Source organism: Rhinolophus ferrumequinum, chromosome 5 (genome assembly GCF_004115265.2).
Source record: "Rhinolophus ferrumequinum isolate MPI-CBG mRhiFer1 chromosome 5, mRhiFer1_v1.p, whole genome shotgun sequence".
NCBI lineage: Eukaryota > Metazoa > Chordata > Mammalia > Chiroptera > Rhinolophidae > Rhinolophus > Rhinolophus ferrumequinum.
In genome coordinates this window covers 12,693,390-12,711,192 of record NC_046288.1, presented here as the reverse complement: position 1 = coordinate 12,711,192, position 17,803 = coordinate 12,693,390, and the positions used below count along the sequence as shown (strand labels likewise).

At 37.8% G+C, this 17,803-nt stretch overlaps 1 protein-coding gene across 1 annotated transcript in view; it reads left to right on the top strand.

Annotated features, from left to right (window-relative positions):
- The first annotated feature begins 6,782 nt into the window (after positions 1 to 6,782).
- Positions 6,783 to 17,803, top strand: part of SLC30A9 (solute carrier family 30 member 9) — a 71,313-nt gene continuing 60,292 nt past the window's right edge. The window contains exons 1-2 of the mRNA XM_033106292.1: positions 6,783 to 7,040; positions 16,866 to 17,015. Of these exons, the coding sequence (XP_032962183.1) occupies positions 6,929 to 7,040; positions 16,866 to 17,015 (262 nt within the window). The 5' untranslated portion in view covers positions 6,783 to 6,928. The remainder of the gene's footprint in view (positions 7,041 to 16,865; positions 17,016 to 17,803) is intronic.

The window sequence follows — 17,803 nt, the reverse complement described above, 5'->3', positions numbered from 1 at the left end:
TGCTGAAATAACAGGGAGCAGATGATACGGTGCAAGTTAATGAATAATTATATTTTTTGTACTCTGGCCTCTGATTGCGATTCATTTGTCAGCCATGTGAGTTTAGTAATTATTCTTTTGACACTTGCCAAAATTTTAAAAAACATTTTTGCTGCTGCTTTTTAAATTTTTTGTTTAGTTCTTTTCTATTTATTAAATTCCTCCATTTACCTCTATTCTTTGGAAAGTCTTATGGCTCTTAATGGTCTACTTTTGTTTAAATATAAAGAGAAATGTGAAATTCTTCAATTGATTCATTTGTTACTGTAAATAAGCCAAAGCCACAGTCAAGCTTGTTTACCAGTTCATGGGCACCATTTAGGCCTCGGCTTTCAAGGGTGTATTTTCAGCTTGTTACAAACCATACCTTGGTCTCCCTTCTCCAAAGTTGACTCCTTTTAAGCCAGGAAACAGGGCAGGGACAGGATTCCTTTCCTCCCATTTCAATTTCTTTATAGCTGCTTGTGTCCAGAAGTAATCAATACCAGAAATGACTCAATTCACCTCTTTTTTTTTTTTAAAAAAAAGGGGGGAGGCTAGAAAGGCCTGGATATTTTTAGAAAGAGCAAATAATTAGTGTAAAATTTCACACACATCTGATGGATATACATAGTCAGAGCAAAATATTTCCAGCAAGCAACCCAAAGAAAAGGAACGTACGAGGTATTAGGAGAAAGTGTAGTAAAGTTGGTGGGAGCAAAGAAGTTATAATGAAACATGTCCATGCTGCTGAAATAGTTGGAAGATGGGTTCGCAAGAGGCTGAGAATAAAACAGAGCAAGAATCCAGCCGTTTATCTTTTTACTTTTCTATCTCCACTTATATAGATATTTAAGGCAAGAAGCTGAGGAATATTACCTCCTATCCTTCTCTCCCTGATTCCCAACAGTGATGCTGAAGTGAGGAAGTGGCTTCAGATGTGAACAGAGTTGGTGGATGGGAAAAACTCAGTATTAAGATGCATGTGTAAGGATGAAGGAATTTTAAAAAATTCACACACACACACACACTTGGTAGAAGCTGGTGGACATTGCCTTTAACATGTAGTTCTGAATTGTGACTCTGAGGCAGGGTTTCTGAATAGTGGCACTACTGACATGTCGGGGGGTGTAATTCTTTACCGTGACAGGCTACCGGGGGCACTGTAGGATGTCAAGTAGCGTCCTTGGCCTTTACTAACTAGATGCCAGAAATATCCAGCTATGACAACCAAAATGTCTCCAGACAGTGCCAAAAGTTGCCACTGGTTGAGAACCCCTGCTGCAAAGGCAACATGATGTGGTTATGCTGGGGAACGTGAGACTTGGGGCTGGGGCAGGCAGGCTGGCAGGCTGGAGGGGCAGCATTGTGAGGGTGCACATGGAAAAATGGGAGGCACTGGATAAGGAGACTGAGTGGAATTCTGGGGATAGGGCATGGAGATTTATAAAGAGAGGGAAAGGACGCTAGAGGCCGAAATAGCCTTTTAGGAATGTAGAGCAAAAGTCATTTAACATTTAAGGGGAAGGCCTGCTTGCTCTTTTGATGGTGGGGTCAGGTCAGGAAGGAAAAACAGGCACTACCTTAAGTGCCTGACTGTGGTGAGGGGCTGTCGCCTTTCTGTAGTTCATTGTGGTTTATCTAGCTCATTGTCAGTGAGGATGTATGGGGACCCCAACAGGCCCCACTGAGGAGAAACTTGGTCCCAAGCAGCCCCCTGTGCTTTGGTAGCTAGCTCCTTGCAAGACTTGTTGTATCTGTCAGCTAACTCTCATGTGACAGTGGTGAACTACATTTTTTGGATACATACATACCTCTTGCCCCGTGCTGTGTGTTCCATGGCCAGGCTACAGGCCTCAGCCTCATTTACTCTCTGTGATGCCAACTCTGAGGTCTGTAGCATCAGACAGTATCCAAAGTCTATATGTATCACAGGAATTCTCTCTGGTCCCTGTACCATCTCTCCCCAGTGCTCAAAATTTCCTCCAAATTCACAGCATTGCGACAGGTCAGCAAGCTTGGTGGCTAAGCAAACATCCAAATGGGGGTGGAGAGATCAGTCTCCTCTTCTTCAAGACACCGCAAAACTTTACAAGTAACATGGATTAGGTACAAATTTCCTAAACAGAACACAAAAGATATTAACTATTAATGAAACAAATTGATAATTAGGACAAATTGATAATTTAACATTAAGAACTTCTTTTCATCAAAAGACACTACTAAGAAAATGATAAGACCATGGACAGAGTGGAAGAAGATATTTGTATTACATATATCCAACAAAGGACTTATTTCCAGAATATATTAAGAGCTCCTACAAATCAATAAGAAAAACACAACCTAAAAGAAAGGCGAGCAATAGGATATAAACAGGATATCCAAATGGCCATTATACATTTGAAAAGGCATCCAACTTCATTTATCATCAAGGAAATGCAAATTAAAATCACAATGCCATACTACTCCATACCCCCATAATGGCTAAAATAATAAAAGATAGTAGCAAATGTTGATGCAGTGTGAGCAAACAGAACTTTCACACACTGCTGTGGGGAATGTGTATTGATACAACTACTTTGGAAAAGTAGGAAGTTTGCATATCCTATGACCAATAATTTCAGTCCTAGGAATAGATCCATCAGAAATGCATACATATGTCCACGACAATTTGTAATAGCTCCAAACTGGAACTACAAATGCTAATCACCAGTAGAACGGATAAACTGGGGGCTATTCACACCAGGATCCTTTATAGCTAATCTAATGAGAATGAACACAACAATACGAATGAGTCCCACAAACATAATGCTGAAATAAAGCTGGACTTTTTCATATGGACTATTAAAGAGTACAGAATATACAATTCATGCAAATTAAAGTCCTCAAACAGGTAAAATTAATCTATGTTGTTCGAAGCAGGATAAAATGGTACACTTGAGGGGTGGAAGGGTAGTGACTAGAAGAGAGGCTTCGGGGAAGCTGGTAATGTTGGATACTGGTTACAGTCTTGTCCACTAGTTAAAATTCTTAGAGCTGTGCCCTTAAGACTCGTGCCTTCTTCTGTGGATTATACTTCAATAAAAAGTTAAATTTTGGAAAACTTAATGAGAATTTCTCTTGGTGCCCCAACCTGTGGCTTTGGGGGAAAAAACTCTTCTCAAATGCTGCCCTCCCTAAAAGTACCAAATCTACATGCTTTCAAGTCCCCAGCTTACTTCTCTCAAGGATAAAGGTTATCAAACCGTTCTCTTTTGCCCCCAGGAGTATTTAGTAAGTTGATTTTCCCAGCTGTAATAACTGTAATCCAAATCTTGTTCACTGACCTCTGAGGAAAGGGTGTGTGTGTGTGGTGAAATACATTTATATATAAATTCTCCACTTTACAGGGTGAATTTCAGGAGGAGGAGCTATTGGAGAAGCTAAGAAGAGTTGAATAAGATGGCTAGGACCCAGGAATGTGGTCACTATTGGAGAAATCGTTCTCGATTTTATTCCTGGCTGGAAGTGACAAAGTGAAGCTAAGTTTAACGGTAATGGAGTACTATATGGTTATGTCACATAATGGTGATAAAATTCCCACAAGTAACTTCACAGAATGTGGAGGGAAATTCCATCAGAACAACCAACCCCTGCCTTCCCCTTGCCCCCGGCTATGCTCACTCAAGTATATACACAGGTTTAGAGCCAGAGGACCTGAGTCTAACTCCTTGTTCTACTCCTCAGCACAACCTTGCTGAGTGGTCTTGGGAAAATCCCTCAACTTCTCTCAAAAATACAGGTGAGGATTAATAACCTGGTCAGAAACCATATCACCCCCACATTTCACTTCCTTTGCTTATTTAGGAGAGGTTTGCCTGTACACATACAAAATATGTCTATACTGACCCACACTGTTTCTGATCATGGTTCAACAGCAGGGAATGACCCTGGTGTGGCTAGGTATTTTCCCTTTTATCCATGTGTAAGCCATTTTCTTTTTGAAGTTTTCAGGTGGGCAAGTTCCCTCCTTCCCCTATCCCGCAGGCAAAACAACATGATGCTAACAAGTATTCATGTTCAAAATTAATTTGTGTTTGGTAAGCCTCATGACAGAGCCGCTCACTTTATCTAATGGATTATGTAAGTCAATTTTCCAGATAAACAGTCAAGTTAGTCTCATGATCAGAATCATTCTTTTCCCAAAGCTCTACACAAGATGAAACCAAGCAATTGTCACGTCAGTTATAGAAGCGAATTTTCAAAAGACATTGGAACTTCAGAGTTAATAGAAAACCTTGCCTGAGTTATGGTGTATGGTAGTAATCAAATGACACATCACCCCTTTCCTTCTTCTATTTCCATCTATCTGACTTAATAGTTAACTATATTTAGGCATCTATTTGTGTCACAAATCCTCATGAAATTCAGGCAATTTAATATGTTGATCACATAAAATGGTGTAAAAAAATCTGGGGAAATGCTCTCTCTTGACATACATTTCAGGAAACAATGAAAGGCCACATTGTCATTCACATCTCTTGAAAGATCTCATATTTTCTTCCAAAGGACAGGCCCACTGACTTACAAAGTGTGGTGGTTAAGAGCAAGACCTTTGTGCCTTAGTTTCCTCATCTCCGCCTGTACTTGCTAAGGTGTTCCGAGATAATGCACATAGAGGGTGTGGCAATTAGTAAACGATCAATATTACTACTAACATCGCTATTTGAAATGATGTGTGTTTACTTTTAAATTTTCTGTCTCCTCCAATAGATGCTGGAATCTTACCTACTTAGTACATACAGGTAGCTGCTGAATGTCTCTCAAGTGGAACATTAAAGCAGTCTCTTGGTAAAGGTGGGATTTCTCAAAGAATTTAGGGTCAAAGAAAACTTCCCTAAAGAACTCTAAAACTGACACTGCCTTATTTTTCAGCACTTTGGGAAAATTTGAAAACTATCCAGTAGGACAAGTATATATGATGACAATATAGGTAAAACACAGAGACAACTACAGGAGTATTTTAATCCAAGTCCCTGGAGACCTTATTATGAGATACAGCATTATGAAGGTTAAACAAGATAACAGCATGATCCACTTTATTCTTCAAACTTTTTTAGCAAGTCAAGACTTTTTTAAGTTTATCAAAATTAATAGTGTCTAAGTCAAGTGATAGCCCAGCTATATCAGGGGAAAGAAAGGTAGGACAAAACTAACACGTGGTGAAAATGTACTATGCACCAGCATGTTACACACATCACACAGCTGTGTTATTAAAATTATTTTAACCCCCTGCAAAAACTATTTAGAAAAATTTTTTTAATCACAAAATATTCCTCTAAGAATGACTAAAAAATACATATAAACAAAAGGAAAATTAAAATCCTATTGTACCTAATAAACTCTACGAAGCTTTGATCAGTTTTGATTAAAATGATTGTTGAAACCAGGGGCTACTTTAAGACTCCAAAGCATTTAGATTAGCATTATAACAAACGTTACAGTTACCATAAAATTAAGAGTTAAGCCTTTTGTATTTTATATCATAAAGTTCAATTTCTTAAAATCTCTTAATAGTAATCAGATTTGAGTCATCTTAAGGTTATGAATACTTATGGAACAGCATTATGGAACAGCATTAAGTTTAACCACTTAATGTTTACGTTTGTCTTAGGAAGTTAAATTTACCAATTTTGTGATAATTTAATCACCATGACTTCATTAATCTGGTTGTACTTAATTAGCATAAAAAACTCTATTGATTCTCTTAAAATTAGGAACATGCTAATTTATTTCCCCTTGAAAGTTATCGTGTAGTAATATACAGTAGTTAAGGGACTCAGATTAACTTTAAAACAAATCATTCAATTAATTTACTTGTGCCAGACACTGGTTTAGCCTTTGGCAAACAGCAATGTACAAAACACAAGATTCCAACACCAGGATGCTTATTTTCTATTCTGAGACAAAATAAAATAACAGATAATTTCAAATAGTGATAAGCGTCTTGGAGAAATGCATATAAGGCCACAAGTTAGAGAATAACGAGGCCGACTACAGCAAGGGTGGTCAAGAAAGGCCTCTCCCGAGTTTGAGCCAAGAGGGGAACGAGCCTGTCAGAGATAAACACAATTAACGTCCCGGTGAATACTGTTCTGTTCTCTCTCTAGGACCGGACTGACTCCTCTTTCGATGTCTGCACATCTTCGATTACGCAGACGAATCTTTAATTTATAAAAGTCTTATTCTACTGTATTACAGATGAGAATCCGAGGTTCAGAGGTTAGTAGGGCAACTAACTTATTCCGAAGTGGGTACTTGCCTTCAGGGTATCGGGTACACAATGCTGTTACAGGCGAAGAACGATGTACTTTGGTAAAGGTTCGGAGAGGACCGAGGACACGCTGGCCTCCGTTTGGGCTTATCCGGAAAGTCTCCGGAGAGAGCGACTCGGAAGACCAGCGTCCTTCCTTCCCACCTCTCCTCCTATTCCCAACACACGGCCCAGGTTTCGAGCCCGCAAAAAAGAAGCACGCAGAGGCCCCAGAAGCTGTCACTTCCCCTAAGGCTTTCTTGGCTGTTAAGGGGCAAACGATTTACGCGACGATTTCAAAGCAAGATGTAAAAGTACCGGTGCGGAGGGAGACAGGAAGGACCCCCACCAAACAACATTTGCACCCCCGCCCTCCCCACGCCGCCAGGTCCAGGTCCGCGGACGCAAAGCCTTGCGATTTGCGCTCCGCGCTATGTCACTTCCGCTGCCTCCTCGGCAGGAGTCGCTAAGTGACGTTACCATTTCCGGGTCACATGGGCCGCCTGCCGCGGCGCAGGCGTGTGTGTTCGCGGGTGACCTGTGTATGGCGTCAGTTGGTGCCGGCTGCGGCGCGGAGGCAGGAGGAGGTGTCCGAGTAGGCGCCTTTGCCCCGCCAGGATGTTACCGGGCTTGGCCGCCGCCGCTGCGGCCCACAGATGTAGCTGGTCCTCTCTGTGCCGGCTCCGTCTGCGCTGCAGGGCGGCGGCCCGCGTCTCCAGTGAGCCACAGGGTGAGTGTCCCGCCCCGGCCGCTGACACCCGGGAAGCCACCCTGGAGGACCAGGCCGGGTTCGGCGCTCGGCCCTGCGATTCGGGCAGTAAGCCCGCTTGCCTTTCCCCAACCCCAGAACCTTCCTTTCCGCTCCCCGCATTTGCGGTTCGGCCCGCCCAGCCCGCGAGGTTTCCTGACAGGCCTTTCTGACCCTGTTCTTGCCTATGATTCTAGCACAGCCCCCCCGAGAAAAGTTGCTGGCCCCTCGCGGGCCGGGTCACATCCAATGAAGCGATCACTTTGTACCAAATAAAACGTTACGTGCGCATCGCAGTGTCTGGCGGTGACCCCCCGCTCCTGTCCCCCGCAGTGGGAAATGAGACTCCACAAACAGGGTCTTTTGAGCTCACCGACTTACCTTCATTGAGTAGTTTTGGCCGAGTAGATTTCCTTGCCCTGCCCCCGTCTCATTCCCAACTTGTGTTCTTAAATTTCCTAAAAGAAGAGGAAGGCGGTGGTTTGGGGAGTGGTTTGCTATTCGGCATTTACGAATCATACGTGTTGAGAGTATGGCCATCCCCCAGTCATTGAATGAGCCCAGTTTCGTACCGAAAAAAAACCAAAACACCTCAAGATCCGTTGAACGATCTTTTTGGTGAAAAAGTGTCTACCGGAACTGTAACCCAGAAAAAGGTGATTGACGAGAATTGTTATCCCGCTACTTAAACATCCTTTTCTTACTCAAATTTAAATTGTCCGACAGTTCTCAAAATAACATTGAACTTGTAATCAGGCTTACCTCCGTTTTGGCCATAGCTTGGGATGCCATCGCTTGACACTTGAGAACTCATAGGAACAATGAAGAAAACTGAACCAAACTCACCTCTAATCTAATCCCCCAGATTCTTGGGGATGCAGAGTGTTTTACAGAAAAACTTCTCAAAATCCATGTTTGAAAAAACTTGTAGCACGTGTGTGACCTTGCAGTAGAAGTTGGAAGTTGTTGTCAAGTCATTCAAGTTTATAAGTAATATATGCTGTGATAACGCCTATGCTATGCAAATAAGAATATATTCATATCTTTTATTTGCAGGAAATGTAAAAACTCGCTCTTAAAATTTAAGAAGCGTTCATTTTAACAGCATTGTTCTTGGGGCTTTTTGGTGGTGATGGAGAAGTATAATTTTTGTATTTGCCTATATTGGCAGTATACCTGTTTCTCATGTGAACAAAATGAATTATGTGGTTATGCTGTACTCCAAAATACTCAAATAAACTTCTAGCACAATTGCTTCTATTGACTAAGCAATTCCAGCATTTTACACTTCAATTAGATATAGTGGCTGTTGAATTTAGTCTAACCTGCCCTGTAAGTGTTGGTAAAAAGAAGTTGAAATAGTGTAATGTGTAATCCAAATTCTCTGTAGCTGTCATTATGTCAAAAATTATGTGCTCTTTGTCTCATCCATCTGTGAACCACAGATAATAATTACCTATCTCACCACTCAGAATGACGTTGCAAAGTTCTTTGGAATGTTCATAATTAAAGACAGTAGGTTTTAAAACTAATCTTGTTTGTGAAAACTTAGTTTTAGTAATACTGAAACAGTTTTTAAAAGGACAACCATTAATTGTGGTAAAATTTTAAAATCATTTTTAAAAAAGTACTATTTAAGTTGGATGCATGTAAGAACAATAGTTGAACTTTGGGGGGAAATTCTAAAAACATGTTTATCTTTGTCAAGAAATAAAGTTTAGTTTTTGCTTCTAAAATTCCTGTGTGGAAGAATTTGGGGCTGAGAAAAACTTAAAAAAACAAGCAAAGTAAGAAACCTTGAGGGAAACAGTTGCTTTATTTGCATACTTAAAAATGAGAAATGCCTGTTTGTCAAACTAATACTGAAAACATTTAAAGGAGAAAAGGAAAACAATAATCAAGAGCAGCATTGTCCAAAAGAAATATAATGTGAGCCATGTATGTAATTTTGAGTTGTCTGATAGCCATATTTTAAAAAGTAAAAACCTGTAATTTTAATAATAATTCTTATGCAGTGTATTCAAAATGTTTCAACATGTAATCAGTATAAAAATTATTGAGATATTTTACATTATTTTTTGTACTAAATTTTGCTTTCCAGTGTGTATTTTACACTTACAGCATGTCTTAGTTCAGACTAGCCACATTTCAAGTGCTCAATAAACAGTGACTACTGTATTGGAGTTATAGAGTTAGTATCTCTACTTCTTAAAGAAGTTTTACAAACCAGTGTACATTCCAGTAGAAAAGTGGGCAAAGGAAATGAATAAGAAGTTCATAAAGGAGTTCAAGTGGCCAATAAAAATGCCAAAATGTTTTATACTTGCTAATAAGAGTAGGAATATAATTTAAAGGATTTACTACTCACTGCCTGCATCTATTGGCTAAGTTTTTCCGAGGGTGCAGGAAAGCAGGAACTCTCTTACTACTGATTGGGACATATAGTTGAACAGTGTTTTTGGAGGTCAGTTATTCTTTTATTTTAAACTTTTATTAGCATTTATTTGATGCTGAATTTACTCTCAGGCCATAAGATTTTGTTTCTTCAGTCTCTTCTGGGAGATCTTTTTCTTCTGTGCAACCTTCTCTTCTGGTTTAGGAACAGTCGGCTCTTTTTCAGGATCACGTCAGTGTGGCAGGGAGAGCTCACCTATGGGTTCATCCGCCCGTGATCTCCGTAAGTTCTGCGCTGCATCCTGGGAGCTTTGGTCACCTGGATGTGCTCAGTGACCAGAGAGTCTACATCTAAGCCCTTAAGTGCAGCATTCCTCTCTGATTTTTAAGCATGTGCAGCAAAAATTCTGCTCTTGTTTTGGGCCACTGACCCTGCGTCCAGCCCCACTGTTTGGCCTGGGCTTATCTACCAATTCCACGACTGTAACGACGGAATGGCACACACTGCTTGTGTAACGTGACATCCTTTAGGTACTTGGTGGCTTTTCAGATATGCATGTCTTTTATGACCTGGGCAGTTTCATTAGTGTTCTTAAAGTGAACACACAAAGATTTGAACCTCTTGATTTACATGATTTTGTGGGGTTCTCTGGGTCAAGTGAACAGCGAACTATTTTTAGAGGTCACCTCAGGCTGCTTAGGGAAAGAGCCAGTTATTTTTATATGAGAAGAACTTTAAAAGTTGATGCCTTCTGATCCGGCAGTTCTACTTAAAAGGATTTACTTTAACAAAACAATCAGATACATACTAAATGCACAAGTTCATTATTTATAGTAATATATTGGTAACGTTATGAAAAGTTGGAAACTGAAATATTCTTAGGGTACATTTATTATGGGCTGGTGATATATGCAACCATTTTTAAAATAATTTAGAAAATATTTAGTGACATGGGAAAATGTCTTAATGTACTTTTAGGTAAAACTAGAAAAATATTTAGTAAGAATGTATACCATGATATTAACAGTGAATTTCTCTAGAAAAATTTTTAAATTTTATTTTTCAAATGATCTACAATGAACATATACTTTCAAATAATAAAAATGCTACTTTCTATAGTAAATACATCCTTTTTGTTTTAAGTTTCTTTGATTTTTGCATAGAGGAGGTTCTTAGTTTTCCATGTATTTATGCCTTGCTTCATTTGACAAAAATTTGAGGTGGTAGGATGCTCTTTTAAGTACCACGTACTAGATTAACAGATACATGCTTTTGCTTCAGTCTGAGATTAATGAAAGTGTGGTTTTTAAATAAAAAGAAATTAAACCTTTGTATTTATTCCTGTCTCTACTGTGGTCATCTTTATTACCATAAGAAAAGTAGAGTGGGAATTTTAACAATTTTAACTAATAGGAACATTGACAGTTATAAAACAGCATTTTGGCAGACTTGACAGCATGATTCTATGTAGTTCAAGTTAATTATAGAATTGGTAACTGGAAAGTGAGGGTAACCATAGTATGTGCCTCATGGGGCTTTTGTGAGGAAGGATCATTTAATAAAGACACGCCAGGCATTGTCCGTAGTTGCCGGTAGTGTAGTGCTGAACGACACAGACACAGTTTCTGCCTTCATTGGGCACACGCTAGGAATGAGAAAACATATCTAAGTGCTGTACAAGCAATAAGCAGGGTGATGGACTGGAAAGTAGCCAGCAGGGGCCAGATATGCTGGCCTGGAGCTCTAGCTTTCCTATGGAGGTGGTTACTGAGCCAAGGTATGAAAAACGAAAATGAGCATGCCAGGTGAAGACAGGGGCGAAGAGCAATTTAGGCAGAGCAAATAGGAGCCCTGAAGGCCAGACTAGTGGTATTCATGAGCAGAAAGAAACCTGCCGTGGCTGGGGTCAGCTGTGGGGGCCGGGCTGGTGGGGTATGAAATGAGGTTTGAAAGGTTTCAGAGCCTTTAAGGCCATAGGTTAAAAAAGGGCGATGTTTTTTAAAATATCCCTCTGACTACTTTGTGAAGCATAGATTGGAAAGGGGAAGATGAATAAGGAGATCGTTAGGTGGCTGTTACATTATAGTGATCTAGGCGAACGAGATGGTGGCTGGGCTATGGTAGTTGGCAGGGGAGGTGGAGAGTAGTAGATGGTTTTGATACATGTTTTGGAATATAAATGATAAAATGTGCTCATTTATAAGTGGTAAATCATTTAGGGCAATTGAATTTGGTAAGTCCTTAATGTATTAGGTATTGTTATTGCTGTTTTTACTTTTTCTAAGCAAACATTAAGAAGAATTAAGCAAGGCAGTAGAAATGTATGCCAAGAGGCAGTGCAGGAAGTTTTCAGCATTTCATAATCTTTACTTTAAAAAAACAGGATTCCCTGTTGCTTACTCTGTTCTGGAGAAAAATCATATCAGCGGTAGTCTTCCGGGTTGAGCTACCCAGTCTGGGTCATGCTTTTGCTTACTTGATGATTAGGCATAAAAGTGACTTTCCCTGCATTTTTGGCTAACTGAAAACAAGCTAGGTATAGTGTGTTAATATTAGCAGTAATAATACTAAAAGTAACTTTGCAGTGGAAATATTCTTAGTTTTTAAATTGTAGGCATTTTTTGAAAATATACAAAAATATAAAGTATAGAGTAAAAGTAGCGCATAATCCAGATATTTCACCAGTCACATTTGTTGAAATCAGTGTATTTTTTTATCTCCTGATTTTTTCATGCAATGTTATGAGGGTTTTCCCGCGTTATTAAAAGTTTTAAATGAATACGCAATGAAAATATAGGGACCTTTCATAACTTAATCATTCTATTGGGGAACTATTATGTTGTTCGCAATTTTTGCTGTTACAAATAATACCATGAAGAACAGTTTTTGCATTCTATATTATTGTGTATTTTGTGGGTCCAGCAAGCTTCCACTGTGCTACTCTGCTTATTGTGTATTTTAAATCCACACTAACCTCTTTAAAAATAAGTGTAACAATGATTTAGTTTTTAATATGTCAGTGCTTTAGAAATTTTGGGAAAAAATGACTGAAATCATCTCTTAAACAGAGATCGACCTCTGGAAGACTTAGGGTACAAGTTTGACTGTGGCCTGAAATTATGCAGAAATAAAGCATTCCAAACGGCAAGAAATTTTTTGTTTGTTTTTAGTAATTGTTATTACCTAAGCAACATACATAATAGGCAGAATTGTCAGTTTACATGGGAGAAAGTGTTTCTCGTTTTGTTTATTGTTGTAGCCTGAAAAAAAAAAAGGCCAAATTTCCTCTGAAAGCCACAGTAAGTGGTAGGTAGCATACCAGATTGGAGAGAGGACAAGTGATCAGTAGTGGTGGTCAGTAGGAGCTCCGAAGGCACAGATAGCAAAATAAAAGCAGAGAAGAGTGTTGTGACTAGACTGATGAGATACCAGTAGCTCTGCAGTCTGGATGAAGAAACATCCCTTATGTGTACAGCAGTAAGGTCTTTGTCCAGGCCTGTAGAACAGTGAGCACCAAAGGTAAGATTAATCTGTACGAAGGCACCTTGAAGAAACAGTATTAATGGTGAGTGATATTTTTTTCTGCCTCCTAGAATTAAATAATGAATTCAGTAATTTATTCAACAGATGGTTGTGTTTCTACTGCAGAGTGTTAGGTATTATTTGTTTTATTGACCCAAATGTTGTCCTGTATATTTTTAGAATAGAAAATGTTGAAGGCGGTAATGTGTTCTGTAAGTTCTGTGCAATTTTTGATCTTGTTTTAGTGTCAAATGTGTACTTTTAAAGTTGCTGATACCTGAAATTCTACTGAAGTTAAAAATTAAGGACTTTTCAAAACAGCTAGCAAGAAAGCTATCAGATTACTAGGAAACTGTCAAAAGGACGCAGGAGTCAATTTGAAGAGACTATGAGCCAAAAATGGGGCTGTTTGAGTAATAATCAGGATAATGACTAAAATGGATTGAAATACATCAAATAATGTTTAAATATATGAAATCATAATGATACATGCATACACACAAATTAACATGTCACTACTGCAGATGGTAGGTAATGAACTCATTATTTTGAGAACTAGTAAATAAAGGGGACAATTAGCATTTAGCCTATTTTCCTTTATGAACTATACTGCTGGTTAAATAAATGAAGAGAATGTTCTCTTTGTAGAGTATTGTGACTAATAAAGCGATAATGTTAAAATATCACCATTTTGTAACCACCTAATGAATGAATGGTTCTAGGCATTGAACAACAGCATACACTATCACAAAAAGGAGAGACAACCAAATATTATGTAGTTCCTGATGAAAGAACTATCACCATCTAACAAGTAGTGATGTCCTAATAAAAAGAATAGAATTTGGATAAAGCCTTTAGATCCATCAATTTATAGGACATATAGGAGAACAGGATAAACTATACCAATGAATTCAATCAGCAAAATGTAGACTGGAAAGCTACCAGAACAAAATTTAGGACAACTTAATTTCTTCAACTTAAAAACTGCCCCAAAAAAGGCTTCCTATAGCTTAAAAGAGACTTAACAGACATCTTAACCAATTGCAGTATGCGGATCATATTAGGATCTGTTCACACAAAAAAATTAGAACACATGTAACAACTGGAAATTGGTGATATTAAGGTATTGTTTAAATTTTTATTTGTAATGGTGTGGCTATATTTAAGGACGTTCTTGTCTCAGAATACATACTGAAATGTTAGTGAATGAAATTATTTTATGTCTGAGATTTGCATCAAATTAACATAGAGGTGAGGTGAGGAGATAATGGTGTGTGTAGAGACTGACCATGAGTTGATAACTATTGAAGGTAGGCAGTAGGTACATGGACGTTTACTGTACTGTTTTATCCCACCTTTGCATATGTTTGAAATTTTCTTTAATAAAATGTTTTAAAATCTAAAGAGAACCTCTAGACTGTGGAGTAATCCCTCTTTAAACACTTTAGCACAGTCTCTATAAAAGTATTTCATTAGTGGGTGAAAAAAGGTGTTGTGGCATATTGTCTTTGTTAGAATAGAGTTGACAGGTCAGAACAACAGTGGCCGTGGTGAAGAAGATTTTTTCCTACCGGTTAGGTTTCTTGGAAGAATTTGCTGTAGCCTTTGCTTCACTAATTAATTTTGCTAGTAGCCTATATATATATATACACATACACACATACATATATATATGTATATATATATATATATTAATTAAAGTTTATTGGGGTGACAATTGTTAGTAAAATTACATAGATTTCAGGTGTACAATTCTGTATTACATCATCTATAAATCCCATTGTGTGTTCACCACCCAGAGTCAGTTCTCCTTCCATCACCATATATTTGTTCCCCTTTACCCTCATCTGCCTCCCCCCGCCCCCCTTAACCTCTGGTAACCACTAAACTATTGTCTGTGTCTATGAGTTTTTGTTTCTCATTTGTTTGTCTTGTTCTTTTGTTGTTTTTGGTTTATATACCACATATCAGTGAAATGATATGATTCTCTGCTTTTTCTGTCTGACTTATTTCACTTAGCATTATACTCTCAAGATCCATCCATGTTGTCACAAATGGTCCTATTTCATCTTTTCTTACCACCGAATAGTATTCCATTGTGTATATATACCACAACTTCTTTATCCATTCATCTATCGAAGGACATTTTGGTTGTTTCCATGTCTTGGCCACGGTAAATAAAGCTACAGTGAACATTGGAGCACACATGTTTTTATGTATAAATGTTTTCAGATTTTTTTGGTAGATACCCAGGAGAGGGATTGCTGTGTCATACGGTAATTCTATTCGTAATTTTTTGAGAAACCTCCACACTGCCTTCCATAGCAGCTGCACCAATCTGCATTCCCACCAACAGTGTACGAGGGTTCCTTTTTCTCCACAGCCTCTCCAACACTTGTTACTATTTGTCTTGTTGATGATAGCCATTCTGACTGGGGTGAGGTGATATCTCATTGTGGTTTTTATTTGTATTTCTCTGATGATTAATGATGTTGAGCATTTCTTCATGTGTCTATTTGCCATTTGTATGTCCTCTTTGGAGAAATGTCTCTTCAGGAGTAGCTTATATATTTTAATGTGCAAGAAGATACACTGTTATGTTTGCTTTGCTTAGCCTTTAAGAAATAGAGGCAGATGACAGAAAACATACTGGGTCTTCAGCAATTATTTGCCAGATTGATGAAAGAGTAAGTTGACATCAGGAAGTTTGTTAAGAAAACAAGTCCCAAGCCTGATATTTGAGTGCATGTTTATGCTGCCTTATGTCCCTCATGCTTTTCAAATTGTCTTTAGCATTTGCAATAGCTTAGGTTCCTGTTGAATTCTCTGAGATATTAAGAAAAGACTTATTTATTTTCAAAGGCATATTTCTGTACATGAACTAGTATTTTTGTAAAATAATTATTAAGCATTTAGAAAAGTCTCAACTCTTAAATGTTTAACCTGCTACTCTTGGAAAAACTTAACTATCTCTAATGATACAATTTTATTATTACACTTAAAACTTTATAAAATGCATAAATTATATCTAAAAGGGTTTTCGAGTTCTTTTAGAAGGGAGAATTCTAAGTATGCATATAAAACAAAAGAGAACAAAGATCACATGAGAGTAGAGACAGACAGATTTGCTTTTCTACCTCATCTGTGCAAGTGTGGAATATGTTTTTCTTCTGTGTATCAGCCCTCTAAAGTCCACAGTGAACCTAGATGCAGCAGCTGAAGTGCTTCATAATAAATCTATTCTTCCCTCAATTAACATTCCCATATACTAAGGCATTTCATCAAATGTTGATCTAATCTGATTTTAAAAAATCAGTAACAGTATGAATGACTGATTAATATAATTCACTTATTGATTGTGAAATGAAAGAGGAATAAATCTCTAGCTAGCAGAAAGAAGACACAGGGTAATTTTGAGTAGTTCGGTGTATGGGAATTTTGAGTAGGAAGCCCTGACCTCCTCCTACCTCAAGAGTTCTTTATTCTGAAAAGTACACTATGCCAGTATTTTTTTGGACATGCAACTAGCATACAAAATAAAAAAGTGTGTTATATGACGAACTTCTTTCAGAATAGCTAAATAATATGAATGTTTCATTTGATTTTATATGTTTTTAAAGTTTCCATATGAATAAATTTATAAATTAGAGGAAACAGGAATATTCTCCTTATTTTTTCTTTATAAGATTTAGTCCCTGTCTACCCAAGGATCAGTGAAACACCTGGAGAGGAGAGGATGGCTTGGCCTTGTACATTTGGGTGTCTTGCAGTATCAAAGTTTTACTGTTACTCAGTAAAATCATTCTCTTTCTGATCATAGTAGAAACTTTTATTGGGTATAAAAATTCTTGTGAATTTGTTTGAAATTAAAGTAAAATTTTTTCTTTTAGAATGGCAGAATTTAGTGGCATTTGGAAGCTTTTCAAACATGGTTCCCTGTACACTGAGTCAAGTAAAGCTGTACTCTACAAATGTTCAGAAAGAAGGACAGGGATCAAAAACTCTCCGAGTGGAAAAAATACCATCATTGGATGAAGCAGGTATGTATAAATCTTTCAAAATCATTTTTTCTGTGTACTGGAATAGTTTGTGTAAGAATATTTGTTCCTTAAATATTTGCTAGAACTTACCTGTAAAGCTATCTTATTGTTGTTTTCCTACAATTCAAGAATTATACAATTCTCTGCAACTATCCCTTCAGACGTCTTTTCCCATTTCTCTATTATCTCCTTTTGGAACTCTAATTAGAAACATGTTACGTCTTCTTGCTTTATTTTCCATGTCTCTAAACTTCTCTGTCATATTTTCTATTTCTGAATTTTAATTTCTATTTCTGTCATATTTTCTGGCCTGAATTCTGGATTATTTCCTTAGGTCTGCCTAGTTTACTCATTCCCTCTTTAGTTACCTCTGATCTGCTGGTTGATACATATGTTGGGCTTCTAATTTTAATGATTGTATTTTTCATTTCTAGAAAGTATTTTTCACCTTACTTGGTTTGTCTCATGTTCCTTGCTTATATTTTCAAACTTCTCTTTTATACTTAGCCATATTAAATATAGCTGTTTTATATTCTATGACGGAAAATCATGCTGTCTGATATCTTTTGAGTTCCCACTATATTATCTTTTTTCTGGTTTTTGCTGTCATTCATGATGCCGTATCTGTGTTTTTTTAACTGAGAGTTGTTCGTTTTCCATGCAGTTTTATATCTTAGGACTGTTTGATGTCTCTGGATTGAAGATGTGGTTTTGCATAGAGAGTTTGCTTTTGCCTCTATTATTAGATTCTGGGAACACAAATTGGGGTCACATTAAATTAAATTCCC